Source organism: Camelina sativa, chromosome 6, assembly GCF_030686135.1.
Source record: "Camelina sativa cultivar CO46 ecotype springtype chromosome 6, ASM3068613v1".
Classification (NCBI taxonomy): Eukaryota; Viridiplantae; Streptophyta; class Magnoliopsida; order Brassicales; family Brassicaceae; genus Camelina; species Camelina sativa.
Window position 1 is genome coordinate 26,012,321 of NC_141885.1, and position 18,463 is coordinate 26,030,783.

The 18,463-nt window shown below is 35.1% G+C and overlaps 3 protein-coding genes, 1 non-coding gene and 1 pseudogene across 9 annotated transcripts; 4 read left to right on the forward strand and 1 right to left on the reverse strand.

The window, feature by feature from the left end:
• Window positions 1-87: 87 nt before the first annotated feature.
• On the forward strand, window positions 88-3,308 carry LOC147943005 (uncharacterized). Its single transcript, XM_087453965.1, has 5 exons — window positions 88-1,935; window positions 2,036-2,131; window positions 2,221-2,658; window positions 2,727-2,983; window positions 3,059-3,308. The coding sequence occupies exon 1, from the start codon at window positions 180-182 to the stop codon at window positions 1,380-1,382; it is 1,203 nt and encodes a 400-aa protein (XP_087310091.1). The 5' UTR covers window positions 88-179; the 3' UTR covers window positions 1,383-1,935; window positions 2,036-2,131; window positions 2,221-2,658; window positions 2,727-2,983; window positions 3,059-3,308.
• Window positions 3,309-3,476: 168 nt separating this feature from the next.
• On the reverse strand, window positions 3,477-8,630 carry LOC104793164 (transcription factor VOZ2). 5 transcript variants are annotated; one of them, XM_087453943.1, is made up of 7 exons: window positions 8,433-8,630; window positions 6,297-6,474; window positions 5,727-5,815; window positions 5,416-5,637; window positions 5,017-5,229; window positions 4,299-4,824; window positions 3,477-4,165 (listed from the first exon to the last, which is right to left on the reverse strand). In XM_087453943.1, exons 4-7 carry the CDS (start codon window positions 5,626-5,628, stop codon window positions 3,759-3,761), a joined length of 1,359 nt encoding a protein of 452 aa, XP_087310069.1. In that variant the 5' UTR covers window positions 5,629-5,637; window positions 5,727-5,815; window positions 6,297-6,474; window positions 8,433-8,630; the 3' UTR covers window positions 3,477-3,758. The 5 variants fall into 5 exon arrangements, with proteins under 5 accessions (XP_087310069.1, XP_087310068.1, XP_010517762.2 ...); XM_087453942.1 differs by having other exon boundaries at window positions 5,727-5,819; XM_010519460.3 differs by having other exon boundaries at window positions 5,727-5,819; window positions 6,297-6,335; window positions 8,433-8,522.
• Window positions 8,631-9,390: 760 nt separating this feature from the next.
• Window positions 9,391-10,676, forward strand: LOC104793167 (zinc finger protein 11 pseudogene; annotated as a pseudogene). Its single transcript, XR_015559601.1, has 2 exons — window positions 9,391-9,631; window positions 9,731-10,676. The product of XR_015559601.1 is annotated as a zinc finger protein 11 pseudogene (transcript).
• Window positions 10,677-12,505: 1,829 nt separating this feature from the next.
• TRNAG-GCC (transfer RNA glycine (anticodon GCC)) lies at window positions 12,506-12,576 on the forward strand. The gene has a single exon. It is a non-coding gene; the product is annotated as a tRNA-Gly (tRNA).
• Window positions 12,577-15,540: 2,964 nt separating this feature from the next.
• Window positions 15,541-17,472, forward strand: LOC104793168 (LOB domain-containing protein 16-like). Its single transcript, XM_010519466.3, has 2 exons — window positions 15,541-16,175; window positions 16,954-17,472. Exons 1-2 carry the CDS (start codon window positions 15,873-15,875, stop codon window positions 17,383-17,385), a joined length of 735 nt encoding a protein of 244 aa, XP_010517768.1. The 5' UTR covers window positions 15,541-15,872; the 3' UTR covers window positions 17,386-17,472.
• The last annotated feature ends 991 nt before the right edge of the window (window positions 17,473-18,463 follow it).

Sequence of the window (18,463 nt, forward strand, 5' to 3'; positions counted from 1 at the left end):
GTTATAAGATCTTAAACCTTCGTCACTCTAATCTTGCATCATCAATTATATGACATCTTCAATCGCTTTTTTTTTTTTTCCAGATGGAAGATGCTACTTCAGTTAGCCAGTTCATTGAACTTCTTGCCGCTTTCACAGAAAACTATAGAAAACAAGGTACGGCTACGGACAGCCAGATAATGACGTCTTTTCTCATGTTGAGGTGTTTCAAAAATCACTATAAGAAACGGGAATCTGTAGAAGAAGTGAAATGGTATGGGATGGATCCAAAACTTGCTGAAACAGTGTATGAAGGGTTGTTTTCCGTGATGAAACCCACGGTGCGAAACGAATATAAAGCATTACGCAAAATTGCTGCTAAGGAAATATCACAACAACAGCGTAAGTTGGAAGATGCTACTAGTGTTAGGGAATTTCTTGATCTGCTAGCAGCTCAGAGCCAGCAGAATAAGGAAAATGTTGCATGCCAACAAGTTTTCCTGGAATGTGTCCAGAGGTACTCAACTTTCGAAGAAACACTTGACGAATTGAGCAAGCTTATGGATCACACTCAAGCCTGTATACACATTCACAGTGTAATGATGAAAATGAGAACCAGCGTCAAAAATGAATACAGGAGATTATGTTCAGATGCTGCTCAAGTGTCTCCAGCTACCTCACATTCTACATCCTCAACGGTTGCTTCTGCTTCTCGGGAAACAAGTGCAGGACGGTGTAAGTTGGAAGATGCGCTTACGGCTAGAGACTTTATTGGTATCTTAGCAGGTCAAATCCAACAGAGAGAGAAATCAGCTGCACACCTGGATCTTCTCTTTAAATGCTTAAAGGGTTACTCTAGTTCACAGGAAACCCTTGAGGAACTGAGCCAGTCTATGGATCATCGTCAAGCTACTAAACTATATGACGGTACTATGGTGAAGATGAAAAAAGAGGTGAGAGCAGAGTATCAGAGTTTATGTCAACTTAAATGTGATCGTGAAAGAAGTGTACAACGGCAGCGTAAGTTGGAAGATGCTTTGACTCTGGCAGAGTTCCTTGAGACATTAGCACTCGACAACCAACTGAAAAGGGAAACAACTACATACGAGGAAGTCTTGCTGAAATGCTTCCAGCATTACTCAACTTTGGAGAAAATGGCTGATGAACTGAAACAGGAGAATCTGGATGCAACTAAAGCTAATAGCCTTTATCATCAAATTCAGAGTAAAATGAACATAAAGGTGACAGAAGAGTATCAGAAATTAGTTCTTGCATCTGCACACAACGAAGGCCTCGAGGAGGATTCACAGAATGAGATTGTGCCTCCATTGCTTCCTGATAGTAAGTTGGAAGATGCTGAAAGTGCTAGGCAGTTCCTTCAAATACTAACATTTCAAATCTAACAGAACAAGGAACAAACAGCAATCCAAGAAGTCTTGCTGAAACACTTCCAGCTTTACTCAACTTTGGAGGAAACTACCGAAGAATTGAAAACGTATTACAATATGGATGAAATTGAAGCTACCACACTCTATCAAAGGGTTATGGAGAAAATGAAAAGCGAGGTGAAAAAAGATTACCAGAAGTTATGTTCAGATCGGGCTCTACGTCTTGAACAGGAGAACCAGCAAGTGCCTCCAATGTTTACTGATGTTGCTTCTGCATCCTCAAATGACCAGACTGGGACCTTAAGTCAACCCACGGATTCAATTCATCAGATATTAGGAAGATAAGTGAAACAATGAAACAGGTATAACTAACCAGTATCATATTACTTAGCAATGAAGAATCTCCTAATTTTTTATATATCATAACGTTGTTCTTTTCAAAATTCTTTCTGAACAGCTGGTGTTGGATTCTAAGAACAAGGATGACAAAGCTCAAAAGACTATTCAGCAGATTATGGAGAATTTCACCAATTCAGAGCACAAACTTCTGACAGAAACAATGAACAAGGTAACATACAATCTTGAAACTAACAAGTATCATATTACCTAAAAGAAGAATCTCCAGATTTTATGTATCTAACATAACATTGTTCCTCCTCTCTGAGCAGCTGGTTGATTCTAACAAAAATCTAGATGAAAAGGTACAAACCACTATGCATCAGATGATAGAGAATTCCAACAAACTGACAGAAACAGTGAACAAGGTGAGAATTAAGTGGTCTTGAAACTTCTATCATATATTACTCTAAAGAATAATCTCCTAAATCTATATATATACTTTATAACATTGCAGCTGGATGAGAAAATGAAATGAACAATGCAACACATGAGAGAGCTTTACAATAGTTCTCAGAAGAATCTGCAGACTTCTCTAACAGAATTTCTTAACACAGAGTTTGATCGGAAGTTTAGGAAAACTATAAATGAGAGGTTTGCTGCTCTTGGTCCTGCGATAGGGAAAACAGCCTTTAGTGATGTGGGGAAAGCAGTAAGTCAGCTTGAAGAATCTTTTTCCTCAAAGGTTAAGGAAAGCAACAAAATCATCTCTGAACAGTTGTCCCAGCTTGAATCTGCCTTGTCAGCTGCTCAAAGCTTAACCCATGAATTAGCTGATAGCCAAAAGGATCGTCCGTCAAAGAATTTACAAGCCCTATCAAAGTTGATTTCAGAGGGAAAGTACGAAGAATCTTTCAGTTGGGCTCTAGATACAGTATTATGGCTCTGCCCTCAGGTAAAATACTGAAATGTATTATTAGCAGCATAACATTAAAAATACTGATTTGTTGACATTGGTGGCAGGTTAATATGGATACACTTAGTCAAAGGGTTTGTTGTAGGTTGTTGGTGGAGCTTACCACTAATTTGAAGAAAGACACTTCCGACAAACTTAATTGGATAGGCCATATCATCTCTTCTATCAAAGCAGGTGTCACAACTACTCAGGAAGTTAGTCAGTGTTTTGATTTAGTGAACCAGCGTCTTCATCAGTATATTAGAGAAATTAACTTTGACAAATTTGACGCTGTGGGTCTTCTACCATCTCTGGCTCTGTGAAGGTGTATTTCTATATGTTTGTGTGATACTCTGAATATAATAAATCATTTCAGAACTAATGTGGAGAGTGTTCGCAGGAGGAAGAAGAGCAAGAAGAAGCGTAATCAGAAATAAAGTGGAGAGTGTTCGCAGGAGGAGGAAGCAGAAGATGATTAGAAGAAGAAACGTGACTTTGGTCACTTGAAAATTTGACTCTTCTTTCCATTTCCTATTTGAATACTTGAAAATATGACTCTTTCCCTTAGACTCTTCTTTCCATTTCCTACTTCAATTTAACGCACATGCTGTCAGATTCATTGAGACTAAGAGCACAAGCTTTAAGCGAAACCCTCAGGCTCAGGCTTTGGTGCAGCATGTTCCTATAACGAACTAGCTGCATCATTCTCCTAGCCTAATTTCAACAGAGCAAAAACTCCTCAACGAATTGGCTAATACTTTCACTACTCTTCACATGTTAAAGACCAAAAAAGCTAAATCTCCACCCACAAATCAAGATAAAACAAACAAACAAAAGACTGCAGATCAAGGATAAGTACACAACTTCGTTTACAAAATCCTTCCTTGCGGTTTTGCAGGAGAAAAAATAAAATGCAAAAATTTACAAACCCATCTCAGATTCTATCAAGAAAAAGGGCAAAGACCAGACTTGTCCATATTAACACAATACATCAAATCAAAAATGATGATCCTATCTCCTCATCATACAATCAGAAAGAGAGAGAGAAAAAAACACAGATGACGATGGCTTTTTTGTAGGATGCCGGAGACAACTTGGAGCTATTGTTGCAGGAGTCTTGAGTTAGATTGAGGAGAGGGCTTGTCTGAAGCCACTTTGAACTGTCCCATCTTCTTCTGCAGATCAGCTAGAGGGTCTTTAGGACTCTTCTTTCCATTTCCTACTTTTTTTTCTAGGCGATATAACGCACACTCGTCAGATTCATTAATTTGGTATTCAAAGAGATGCCACTGGAAGGAACCTGGAGGTTGTGGATCCATATAGTAAGATCTCTTCTGGCCTTCTTGTTCCTTCATCAGTTGCTTTCTTGATTCATGCCAACCTCGTCCGCTGTAATCTGGAAGTGATCTTTGCTTTCGATTTCCGCTATCATATGCTCTTCTAGGTTTGTCAAAGAAGAGCCACTCCCTAATCGTTTCGCCTTCAACCAGTTCAAGATGAAACAACTCTGCAATTGCAAAAAATTAAGGGTCAGACAAAAATAAGAAACTCACATATGGCTTATGTTTTCAAAGAGGTAGAACTAAAAGAGAGAGAAGCTAAATTCGGCTCCAGTGGAACAAATGTTCCAATGCCCTCACCTGCTGCATTCCATGGGCATTTTGTGTTAACAGCTCCTTCACACACTGGGATGCCAACATTCTTACCCTGAGTCTTTGCACGAAGGGCATCAATCAATAGATTATCTTTCAAACTGATTCCCCCCGGCCTTAAGACAGGTGTTGCGCCAGGCGAATCTTCATTCAAAGCTAGAGTCGCATGGTAGTTACTGCAGTAATCCAGGTACCACTCAGAGCCATGAGCAGGCCTTGTGCAATCCCATAGTGCACACTTGGGTCCGAGAAAAGCAGATGGAGGCACACGGACACTTGATGGAGTAGTAAATTCAGCAAAGTTTTCGATCTCTTCGGAAGAGTCAAGCTTAATGGAAGGGCTGTTATCGAGTTCCTGACGCACTTCTGAGCATATATAATCATACTGAGAAGTTATATCCAGGTTGCTGAGTTTTTGATCATGGAAATCAGGAGCAGTGTTTATGCTTGAATCAAACCCTTCAAAGGCATAATGGAGTTGCTGACCATGTGTTTCTGTGTTGTTACCAGCATCCTGAGATAGGAAAGGTGAATTTGTATATTAGCAAAGAATGAGAAAGTATCAAAATTTATATGGAATCAATGGTGTTGCAAATGTCCAGGAAACTTTATCCAACAATCCAGAACTTAGAGACAATAATGCTAAATAGGCTAAGGCAAAAGCATACAGAAGACAACTTGAATCCAGAAACTGTAGCTAGCTAACCTCAACACCACAGGAGAAATTCCCGTTGAAAGGATTTTGACTAAAATGATTAGATGTCCATTCTGGAGGGCACAAGGTTTGAGCGAAACCCTCAGGCTCAGGCTTTGGTGCAGCATGTTCCTTTAACGTACTAGTTGCATCATCCTCCTCGTCTAACTTCAACAGAGGAGCAAACTCAGCAAACTCCTCAAGGAATTGGCTAATACCTTCACCCTGCACATGTTAAAAACCAAAAGAGCTAATTTTCCACCCACAAATCAAGATTAAACAAAAAACTGCAAATTTTTCATTAAACGAGGCTAATCTCTAGTCATATACAGAAAGCAACCAAGCTTACAGATTCAGTATTTTTTCAAAACCCATAAACCAGCTGAGAAGTACAAGTAATGGAGTACGGACCAGAAGAGAAGATTCTGGAGAAGGAGCAGTGAGTTCAGCTTGCCACTCACGAAGATTCTGAGAGATTTGGGCTTCCAAAAGAGAAAGGTCACCATGGCGCCCTTCTTTCCTAGCAGCCTGAAGATGACAGAACTTCTCCTGAAGTTCTCTTAGCTTCTCCTCCAAATTCTGATGCGCCGAAGACACACATGTCATCTTCGGATGGTTTGACATCTCCCTCTCCTGATCAAACCAATTCAGAAATCAACTTAAAACCTGACCACAGAATAACCAAATCCAGATTCTCATGAAGAAGGAAACAAACACATTACCTCAAAACCAAAGCAAAGGCAATTGAGTATTCCAGGAAATCAAGATTCAGATTAGAGAAATTGGCGCTTGGTCTCTCCTTCCTCCGTTTCTGGCTATTTAAACAACAAACCAAAACTGATAAGTTAATGGAAAAGTGTTAAAACAGAGTTCAAAACAACAACAAAGCAAACAGATTACACATCAGTCCAACCTAAATCAACTAAGACCTAAAACTTTATGATCTCAACTAAACTAAGAAGAAGAAGGATGATCCAGACTCCTAAGAAACGATACACCACAGCTTCAAAATTGACCATCAAGATTTGTGTGCACCATTATTCAAAGAGTTTGTAATCGCATCAGAGAGCATACACTTCAAAATCCTAAGCAGAAACTATCAATTCGATATTCCAAACTTCAATTTCCTAAACATACTAACTTATACATGTAAACAAAAGCCCAGGAGGTCAAAAACGCAAAAGCCCTTGGATGATCCAAGGATAAGATCAAAATCACACAATCCCATCATAACAGAGCGACATAACACAAAAACACGAATGAAGAGAGGAAAGCCCTAATTTGTAACTTACTTCCAAGAGAAGGCGATTGTCTGTAGAATCTTATCGCCGCTATATATATATAAAAAAACAGGAGTTATCGCAATGAAGAAGAAGAAGGCAAAGTTACACAGCGAAGAAGAGCAATGGATGGATTCATCAGCGGAAGACGATTGCAACCCTTTCTGGTTTTTGTCCTTTTCCCGAAACGCTGCGTTCCATAAATTAAAGTGAGGATTTTATTTTACTTTTCTTTTGGGGAGTTTTGAACAAAAGTTAAGGGTCTATTGTGATTTTTCCAAAAATAAAATTCAAAACTTTTAGAATGTCCAAATTCAATAGATATGCATTAACTATATGATTTCTTTAGAAAAAAAAATAGATTTTAAATTATTGAAAAAAGCTATAATAAAGTCTTCCAAATTCTTGTTGGATAAGACATAAATTGCTGAATTTTTAAAAACAAAGCTACATATGTCATTCAACACATAAAATCGGAAAAAAAAAATTTGTTTTGAAATAATCCAAAAATCGAAAATACAATCAACTCAATAAACCTTACTAGAACTGAGACATACAACGATTATATGCTTGACGAAACAATGAAACTTTATCATGGACTAGCTAATGAGTTATATGGTTAAATGATTAACTTATGTAAGTGAGTTTATACATTAAAATTAAACTGGAAGTATATCAAATATGCCCTCTGATTTATTCTTTATTCACTCACACAAAACACAAACATAAAACAAAACAAAACAAGAAAGATTGACTATGATCGTAGTACTTGACGTAATCAGAGCATACGACGTCAATATAAATTCAACCACGGACTCTTCTTAACCCAAAATCTCTGACAGAAAAACTCAAAAGGAACCGGGGAAAGAAACTCTTTTTACTTGGCATATATACCACAAAGAATCAAATAGATTTGCTTATCATACGAAGCAAACAATGGCAACAACAGATAGCAAGAAACATACTCTTCAAGACACTTTTATCATGTGTGATAGACATTAGGGCTTCCCCATGTCTGATTCGAAAAGATGAAAGTCAACACACTTTGCTCAGTATAACAAAGCTGTTATAGTGCATGTTCAACACTTTTATCCTATGAATCAGCCAGTCAATGATTCACAAAGCAAACCTTCTAGTGCCACTTTCTTTATGTCAAGTAAAGGATTCCGCAGGTAGGTTAACCCAAACGAATGTCCACAAAGATCACAGACAAGTCACTATGTTGTAGCAAAGACTCACGCGAGTAAAAAGAAGATTAACCAATACAAAGTAAAGAAAAATACACCAATATCATTAAAAAAAAACTCTCACTACTCTGACAAACAAAATCAATCTGCCGACTATGTCTATGAAAGAAAAAAATACAGGATGATATCCTAGTCTATAATCAGTCATAGAGCAACAAGGCATTTCATACGCCAAGACACATTCAGATCAAGTGCAGTGAGAGAGAGAGATCAAATCAGCTATACATTCATCAATCAGGTAATAACCATTAAGCACAAAAAGCATCTTCTCCCTGTCACAAACCTGAATCAAACATCCATTCAAAACTTAATTTGGTCATCAGACAAACAAGCCACTTCAAACAAGGCCATTGGTCTAAACGAAGAGCATATGCAACAGGAGCTTGATAATTACAAGGAGAGGTTCGATGAGTCTACCAAAAGTCAACTTCTCTTGCAACATTAGACATGGCATCGCCATCATATATATATAGTCTTCTCGATTATCCAAAGAAGCTAAATAATGAACATTAAAACAAACACAAGTAATCTTACAAGCAATCCAGTTTCCTATACAATTGCTGAAAACTTAACATACACCACCAAACATGATGATCACAAACAAATGAAAAAGAAAACAGAAGATTACTTGTAGATTCTCACAAGTCAGATTATAATCTAAGTTATTCAAATCCCCAAATCAGTCACTATAATCTTTTGTTTAACAACCCAAATCAAGAGAACAAGTCACATAGATACACAAACACCGAGAGTAGCGATTCTAAGATATCAAAAACCCAGTAAAAAATCAAAACCCAAAAATCAAAAATAGTTTCTCCCAGAGTCAATTTGTTTCTAAGATATCAAAACCCATCTAAAAGAGAGAAACAGACGGAGAGAGGGAGAGAGAGAAGAAATAAACCTAAACTCAGGCAGCCGAAGATGAGACGAGCGAAGCCTGGTTCACGCCGGCGAAGATTCGACCCTCAAATCACGATGAAGGTGTGTTTTGGGAAAAAATCAAAGCATTAATCGGTGGTTTATACATTTTTGATTGGTTTACAGATTTTTGGTTATTTTAACCGGTTTAACTATTTGACTCGATAAACACACAATTGATGGATTAAATGGTTAATTATTACCCATTACAACTCAATTTATTTGATCTACCAAACCAATTAACTCATTAACCCATTTTATTCATGAACTCATTAGGATATATTTTGTTAACTAATTAGGGTTCATTAGGATATATTTTGTTAACTAATTAGGGTTCATGCCTTCGTGGGTGGATTGAGTTGAGTTAGATATTCATGATCCATTTTGACACCTCTAATTGTAGATATAAGGTGCAATAACTTCTAAGGACACCAATACGTCATTTATATGTCCCTAATGCAGCATACACACAAAGCCTTGTTTCTTTCCTTTACAGTTTCTACTCGATGTCAACATCAATTCTTTTAGTCCACCATCAATGCAATAATCGATCTATGATAATATGATCATATATATACATCTCTCAATATCAGAAAATTCAACATAGGTGTACATATCTACTATATGTAATATATGTGTGCAAATATATATAATGAAGATATTTGTGGAGCCAAGATGGAATATGATGAAAATGAAATGGCAAAGTGTCATGCAAGATAAATATTAATGCAACACAGAGTTCCCATACCACAATAACATTGGTCTCAAGTAACTTCTAATAATAGTAATAAGCAGACACATTGCAGGCATGAGCATCATGAGTAAGTATCGTATCCTCTATTCAATTCCTCTCTCTCTCCCTCTTAATCATGAAACTACCTCTTTGTCTCTTCCTTTTTCTCTTATTTCTTTTTTATCATTTACACTCAATAAAATCTAATCGAGCATAGCCTATAGCTATACTCATTATTCTCCAGTATATCTGACCAAACATGTAACAGACTTAAACCCTAATAAATGATCCTCCGTACAATGCACCTCTCCCTCTCAAGCAAAGTTAAAAGGCCACCTTCTGTTTTGTTCCCCTTTGACTCTATATAACACACAGTAACTCCTCTGTAGCTATTCTTCCTTAGATCCTCAGCAAACTCAAACTCAAATATCTCTTTCTATATATCTACGGTTTTCCTCATCCTCCACTCTTATTCTTTAATTTCTCACTTATGAATTAGTTTATACACACCATTATTATACATAACATGTTTCTTTTATATCATGCAGGGGAGTATCATCATCATTCATCACCTGTCTGTTGGGGAATATGAAGAGGACACATTTGGCAAGTTTCAGCAACAGAAGCATAACCAGAGAAGAAGAAGAAGAAGAAGAAGAAGAAGAAGACACTGATGGTGATCACAACAGAGTCATCATGAATCACTACAAGAGTTACGAAACTGGGCTGATCCCATGGCCTCCCAAGAACTACATTTGCAGCTTCTGCAGGCGAGAGTTTAGATCTGCTCAAGCACTTGGAGGCCACATGAATGTCCATAGAAGAGACAGGGCAAAACTCAGACAGATCCCTTCTTGGCTCTTCGAACCTCAGCACCACATACCAATTGCAAACCCTAACCCTAATATTAGATCTTCATCTTCCGCTTCAACAACACCAGCTCCCCTTGAGCCTTCCCTAACCAACCAGAGATCCAAAAAAACTCCTTTTCCTTCTGCCCGGTTCGATCTCTTGGACAGTACTACTACTCGCTACGGAGGTTTGATGGTGGACAGAGAGAAGAACAAGAGCAATGTATGTAGCAGAGAGCTCAAGAACGGTGTCATGATCGATGCATGTAATTCTGTAAGATGTGAGATCAGCCGTGGGGATCTGATGAACCAGAAAGATGATCAACTCATGGGGTTGGAGCTTGGGATGAGTTTGAGGAATCCCAACCAAGTTCTTGATTTGGAGCTTCGACTTGGATACCTTTAGATTCATTTGATTAGTAATTTTAATTAATATAAGCAGTATATGCATGATGGTATAGCTGAGCAGTGAGCAAGTGATTGTGATTGCGTTCAGGCTAATGGTATTAAATAGTATTAGGCTTAAATTTAATGGAGGTCAGAAAAAAAATAAACAAAATAAAGTTGAAAAAGCCTCCAAAATTCTATATAGGTTTGTAGTTGTACCTTTTTATAAAGAAATATTTATCCATGATTTTACCAACAGTGTTTACATCTCTTAATAAGAGGCTCAAAATAATCTTAAAAATGGCTATATGTAAAGTTCCAGTATAAGTGTTATTTTCCTATTTTTTCAAACAAGAAAACGATATATGTTGTGTTTTTTTTTTTACTTTATAACCAGACGATGTCTGTATATTTAAGGTTTATATTTATTGTTGGTGTTAAATCTATCAATTTGTTGGCCCAAAAAAAAACTATCAATTTACATCATCCTGTTTGTAAATTGTATAATAAAATTACGTGCAGTATAGGAGCTAGCTAGGAAAGATTAGAGAAAGTGGGTTGCATGTGTATGAACTATGAAGTATTAAGAAAGACAAAAAGTGATAAAGATTGCATTATTATAAAGATGGGTTGATAAGACACAAACGCATGCGACAAAGTGGTACTATGAATCATATAAAGATGGATGATGATCAATTGACTCATGAATAGTTAATGTTTTCATCTTTTACACTCACCATCACATGTATTAATGCTTCTAGCTTTACATACATATAAGTACTTAATGGTGTATGTGTTAATTAAAAAACTGTCCGATACAAAATGAGGATAATTTTCTTACTATTGTTGCGAAAAATGTCTATAAATTACAACAGATTCAGTTTATAGCTGAAGAGCCGTTTGGACATGGAGACTTTTGAATATGAGTTTGCAAATCAAATCAAAATCGAGATGAATAGATCTAAATATGCTATTATATATGCCATCACCCATCAGTCAAGAGTTCAACAACTCATATCGACCAACAAAATGTTACTATTAAGTTAACACACTTCTGTACTTTTTTCCATCACATAAAATACACACGTGTGAGTGTGTGCATGCATATAGGGATTTGTTCCTGCAATTAGTGCTCTTTTGGTTATAAAATTAAACTCCGCATATATCAACTATATAGGTATATACGTACATCTTGTAGAGTCTGTAGTATACGAAACATGAATGAATGTAGAGAGTACGTACAGACAGATCAAGAGCCAAGAGTGTAGGAGACAGTGTTAGAAAATTAGAAAACAAGTGATGTGAAAAGGTAACAAGAAAATGGAATGTTTTGGTCAATACATTTGGGATGTTTGTGGATTCCCCATGAACAAAATTAAATCTGACATTTTCCATCTTCCCCAACAATTTTAATTTAATATACAATTCATCATCACCTTTTCCATTTTTAGAATCGATCACTTTCCACTCTAATCTCTACGTTCCCTTCAATTCTTCCCTTTTCCATGAATAATAATTACAGTGAGTTTATTTGTGTTTGAGTGATGTGAAAGCTAAGAGAATTTCATCATGCACCCTAATATTTTTCTTCTGCTTACAAATTTGCCCCAAAAATTTCTTGTGTTTCTTACAATAATCACCCACCTTCCATTGCAATTTTATTCACACCCGTACCGCTGTCTTTAATAGATTTGACTCTAACTTCTGGTAATGGTGAGGAATTGATTTGAGTAATCCTAGAGATTATTTGGCTAAAACTGCAAAACTTGTAGGTTTTGTTAACTGTCCAATCACATTGACTTCTGTCTCTATCTCAAAGTCACATGTTTTTAGTTATGTCTTCTCACCGGTTCATTCAAGAATCTCTTTATTTTGTCTGAAGTGATTGTTCTGAATCTGATTTGAACCGTGTGAACATACATAATTATGTTCTCATATTATGATATAACTGGAGTCAAATTATGTGATAAGAGTTTGTTCATCCTTCGACCAAAGAAAACAAAAGGAAAAAGGGTATGAGAAGAATCAAATAAGAGTAAACAAAACAACCAATGACTAAAGACTTTTGGACATCTAAGCATTGAAGCACCAGTGGTCTAGTGGTAGAATAGTACCCTGCCACGGTACAGACCCGGGTTCAATTCCCGGCTGGTGCATATTTTTTTTAAAAACCCTCTATGGTTGGGCTTCAACGGCCTTTTTGCTTTTCATCCGTAACAGACTTGTCACTTGTGAGTTTTGGTCCTTCCTCGTTCTAGACTCTCAAGTATCTACCACATGATTTTAAAAATTACATATAGCCATGGAAAATTCAAAAGTCAGAAATTGAAATTTGTAAACGACGTCGCAATGATACTTTATCAACTAGTGACTAGTCTAATAATATTTGGAAGAAGAAAAATTCGAGAAAGTCCAAAGGGAAGTGTAAGTTTTAAATACAAAGGAGACATTTTTGCTTAAGTCAGGCGTGATGGAGAGAAACCTCCCAAGTGATATATTGATTTCACCACAAGTTAAGTTCTTATGTCTTCTGTATTTATAAACCTAGCTATGTCAACAAATATTCTTCAGTCATTGATGATTAAGACGAAAAAGAAACGTATTCACGGAAACTGCATCTCAACATGTTTAGATTACCATGAGCTACAAGGTTTTAACTGGGATTATGGGAAGCCACAAGGTTTTAACTGGGATTATGGGAACACACTAACATGTTTGAAAGACAATTATTTTGCCAAGAATTATATTCTTTTGATTTTGAATATCTGTTTTTTTCTGGAACACCCAATAAAACTAAAAGTATGAAATAAATGACTTAGCATGGTTCATGTACAAAAATGACATGCATTAAAAAAAAAATCACCAAACATATTTATGTTCTTATATGATAACAAATTTACCAACTAAAACCATATCCGAGTAAATTTTAAGAAAACGAGCATTAAGTGAAAGTCACATGCGCACACTATCCTAATCGCATCACACGATTTCCCTCGTGTACAAAATCCGTAAGTGCATGATATTAATATTTTTTTGGGTAACATTATTAAAATTCTAATAATGTCCTCAGGTGATTTGAATCCTAGTCTGTACCAGCTACACACTCACTCCATCCATGTAACAAAATATTCCCAAGCCACCTTCGCAGATCCAGCACGATCAATCAAAATATTAAGAGCTTTTAGTTGTATTGTTTTGTCATAAAGGGACTCTAATCAGCTTATAATTACGTAATTAATTAACGATTAGACAACAAGAATGGGTTTCAAAATACATTCATGGCAATAGCATTTGTCGGTACATCTTTACCGGCATTTGCCGGTTCACCCGGTCCCCCACACATCACGACAAACAGCAGCAGTTCCGATGTCCGGCGTTCGGCGGAAGAACTTATAAATAACTTTTCCTTGAACAAAAAAAAAATAATAATAAATAAAAATAACTTTTCTACAATTTTAAAATAATAAAAGAAGATAGATCAAAATAAGTTATTTAATTGAGTTTGCTTTGAAGGTCCAAGAAACCAAACGTATACACGAATATAAAATAATACGATAAAAAGGGATAGGTGACCTAAGACTACCTCACTACTAAAAATATGGATATTTTTCTATAGAAATCCACGAATGAAAAGAAAAATAAGTGGAACTAATTACATTGAAATCGAATAATTGTATAGAAAAAAATTGAAATCCAATAAAGTAAAAATCTCATGTTGCAGTCTCCATGATTGATTGTCTCCCTAGAATCCAACATGTGACCCTCCATTGTCTACCATTCACACCCTTTGGCTCATTCGATAAATTTGGACATTAATTGCATTCTTTTTATTTGTAGAAATTAGTCCCTTTGTCTCATATTTTTTATTTTTTTATATTTAAAAGCTTTTATACATTTAAAAAAACAATAATTATTGAGTTTAAATACTCCTTTTATCTTACAAAAATTAATGTTTTGAAATATTTTTTATCTCATCACAAAGATTGATGTTTTGTAAATTTCAAGAAATAATCATTGAAAATATTTAAAATTTTGAATTGTTATTGGTTTAAAATTAAATAATACTCTTTTTAGTCAAAAAAAAATATATTTAAACTCAATAATCATTGTTTTCTTAAAATGTGTAAAAGCTTTTAAACATCATTCTCTATGAGACAGAGGGAGTATATTTTTTCTTTAACTAAAGAGAGTATTATTTAATTTTAAACCAATAACAATTCAAAATTTTAAATATTTTCAATGATTACTTTTTGAAATTTACAAAACATCAATTTTTGTGAGACAAAAAATATCCCAAAACATCAATCTTTGTGAGACGAGAGTAGAAAACATGATCTCAGTTAATATTAATGGTGTTAGCAAAATGTTGTTATTTGTAAACAACGCAATTCTTCATATACACTTCCATACTGTATTTTAGTTCATGATCTATCCACCGACTAAATATATATAGTGTTTATATGTGAATTCAAAGCTAAGGTAAAGCTTGTGAATGGAGTATTTTATGGATCCGCTACGTACTAACATTAGACAACATAACATTTGATTCTAGCTTGAGAGATTATTAAAATCAAAAAAAAATTTAGTGAAGACTCTAGATTGATTAATGGCTCGAGTGATTTGGAGTTTGTATATATTTTCAGCGAGAGTTCAAATCAAGATTTTGTAAGGATTAGCGATTATTTATTAAGCGGAAAGGCTCTTATAGAAGTATTTCAAAATGGGATCACATATTTCGGCTAAGTATCATCATTTATAGGATTCGTTAATAAATCTTTTTAGACAATAGTGGAAGCTGTGTTCAAGTGTTAAAAAAAAATTGTAAGTTGTGTATGACTAAAAATACACAGAAAATAAAATACCCACTATAGCATAAAATTCCAATTCTAATATAGTCAAAACTCCATATATAAAAAGTAGAATATAAAAGATGAAGCTTATGTCATATTACATTATACATATAAACGAAACGATAAGTATGGCTCATACTCTAGTGATGGAGAATTTAAGGATTTTATATACAGAGATGGCACAATATGGTAGACAAAAAATAACAAATTAAAATAGTATCATATAATATGTGATTGTAAATAATCATTGAGTGAACATATAAAATAAGTATGCCTAAGAAAAAAAGAAGAAAAAAGACCTCTTCTCTCTCATCATAATGTTCCTTTTATAAAATCCACCCAAAGACAACAAACACTTCTCCATCATCATTTCATTTCTTTTTCTTTTTCCTCCATCACCATTTCCTAGTTCGCTCGTGCACATCTCCGACGACGATCCCAATTCTAAAATCATTCCTTCTTCCAATCCTTTCAAGTTTCAACATCTCTCCAAAATATCCAACCAACAAAAAAAGGGACATAAGAAAACCGAAACAAGGGAACCCTTCTTTCTTTTTGTACAAATAACATAAAAATCAACACTCTTTTTGTTTGTTTCGCCGATGGCATCTTCGGGTAGCGGTACAACGGCGGGATCAGGTTCACCATGCGGTGCATGCAAGTTCCTGAGGAGGAAGTGTGCATCCGATTGTATATTTGCACCTTACTTCTCATCGGAACAAGGAGCAGCAAGATTTGCAGCTATTCACAAGGTGTTTGGAGCAAGCAACGTTTCTAAGCTCTTGCTTAATGTTCCAATCCATGATCGATGTGAAGCTGTTGTCACCATCGCCTACGAAGCTCAGGCTCGTCTTCATGACCCTGTTTATGGCTGTATCTCTCATATTTTCGCCCTTCAACAACAGGTAATTGACCGAGTGGTTGATTTGGTATGAAACTTCGTGCATATGATATTAATTGTTCTCACAAAATCTTTATGAATTAGTAACAACTTATTTTCTCATCATATCATTTGTTTAATTCACATTAGGGCTTTTCTTCATTATTTTTTTTTGGCCTAAGTTTATGAAAAGATTGAGATCTTAATTGTTAGAGTTTTTAGGAAACGTTACAAATAGGCAATCAGTTTTTCTTCATCAAACTTTTTTCATGATGTTTTCATATCTTGTGTTTGTCATTTTCCACTCGTCAAAATCTTGAGTAAATGACACTATATTTTTCCGTTTCATAAGAATTTTTGAGTAAAAGACACTTCATTTTTTTCGTTTCATAATATCTTGAGTAAACGACACTATATTTTTTCTGTTTCATAAAACTGGATGTTTAATTTTGAATATATAATATTCTATCTGTTTCGTAAAGATGGATGTTTTGAAAAAATTGTGAATACTAGTAAACCGCAACATATATCTTTGGATGCATTTACTATTCTTGGAATATGAATCACTATAAGTATGTAAATTACATACATATGTCCTAGCTAATATTTAGAAATACCATATAAATTTACATAAAAATGCAACATCTTATTTTCTTAGCACAAAGACATCAAGATAAATGAAAAAAAAAAAGACTATAACTTCATAATAAACGGAAGAAGCATACTCTATATATGTGCTTACAAATTTTGAATAGAACTGGATCAGTCTGGTTTAACTTAAAGTTTTATGCGTTTATATATAGGTGGCTTACTTGCAAGCACAAGTCATGCAAATGAAGGCACAGATCGCTGGCCACCAGATGCCAGCCGCCGGAGATCTAAGAAACAACTCGGAGAGTACTAACCAGTTTATGACGTGGCAACAAATTAGTGGCTCTCCGATTGGTAGTACATACTCAACACCGTATAGCGATCATCATCCTTACTACGGTCATTTAAACCCTAATAATCCGGTCTCGCCTCAGAGCTCGCAAGAAGAATCTTTCAGCAACACGAGCAGTGACGTCACCACAACAGCTAATGTGCGAGAGACTCATCAAACCGGAGGAAGCGTATACGGTCACGATGGTTTAGGTTTTCACGAAGGGTATCCTAAAAAGAAGAGATCAGTGAGTTATTGTAGTAGCGATTTAGGTGAGCTTCAGGCTTTGGCTCTTAGAATGATGAAGAACTAAGATAATTTGGTAACGTATGTAGACAGACAGAGAACATTAAATTCATGTTCACATGCATGTTATCATCAATAAAGATGTCTTCATCCATGTTTGCTTTGAAGTCGCTGAGGTTCAGCCATGGATCATTAACTGAAAGATTTGACTGGACAGTAATCTTATTTAATCGGTTTAGCTAATTGAAACAGAAATGATTTAGTCCTGATCGAATAAATATCACAAATCGTCTAAACGAAAATAAATAAATCAATACAATTAATAGGTTATAGTAAAAAAAAAACTAAAATAATTGTTATAGTTCAACGGTTTCGAACTTTCGTTTGTTGATCAATATAGATGTTTATTGACTAATGTGATTTTCACGCATGATTGATTATTGCGTCTCTTAAATTACCCAAAAAAATGAGTTTATTAAGTAACTAATTGAGGAGTGAGGACTATATCCCCACTCGACACTATAATATATTACTTACATGAATAAAATAAACTAAGGTAATGTCAAAAAAAAAAAAAACGTCACACGAATACAGAGAAAATAATATGACGGATAAATTCTATAGGTTAGTATTAATACAAATGCTTCTGTGCAGACTGAGCTCCATCTCCTTGTATGAGTTTGTTTAAGGATTCGCTAAATTTTCATAAGTTAGAAATATAATAATTGTAGACGTGTGCGCGGCGGACCCAAGGGGTTTGACTTTAGAAAACACACTTATTCGAAACTTTAAAATATTTCATTTTGATTGGTGTATAATTAATTATCAAATAGTTTAGTTGGCTCGTTACGAATTTTGTCTAGTTTCCGTGGAAGATATTAGAAAAATGTTTAATTATTGTTGATTTATAATCAACAAGCAAAAAAAATTTGAATTTGTCAAAAAATGATATTGTATTGAAATCTAAACCTAACAAAGACATTTTCTTATTAAATGTTTTAAGAATTAATAGTTTTACATGCTTGTTATTAAATGTCAACTAACCGTTTAGTTTTAGCATCTCTATGAAGGCTAAAATCGTAGTATATGACTATAGTCTATATGGTCTAAACGATACAAATAATATGTATAAGTCAACTTTTACT

Bases quoted from the DNA above. Each gene is read 5' to 3' on its own strand.
- LOC104793168 (XM_010519466.3), top strand. From the start codon at position 15,873: ATGGCATCTTCGGGTAGCGGTACAACGGCGGGATCAGGTTCACCATGC. The intron at 16,176-16,953 runs GTAATTGACCGA...GTTTATATATAG, and splicing joins TTTTCGCCCTTCAACAACAG to GTGGCTTACTTGCAAGCACA.
- LOC104793164 (XM_087453943.1), bottom strand. From the start codon at position 5,628: ATGTCAAACCATCCGAAGATGACATGTGTGTCTTCGGCGCATCAGAAT. The intron at 5,230-5,415 runs GTCCGTACTCCA...TAACATGTGCAG, and splicing joins CTCCAGAATCTTCTCTTCTG to GGTGAAGGTATTAGCCAATT. The intron at 4,166-4,298 runs GTGAGGGCATTG...TTGCAATTGCAG, and splicing joins ATGCCCATGGAATGCAGCAG to AGTTGTTTCATCTTGAACTG.
- LOC147943005 (XM_087453965.1), top strand. From the start codon at position 180: ATGACGTCTTTTCTCATGTTGAGGTGTTTCAAAAATCACTATAAGAAA.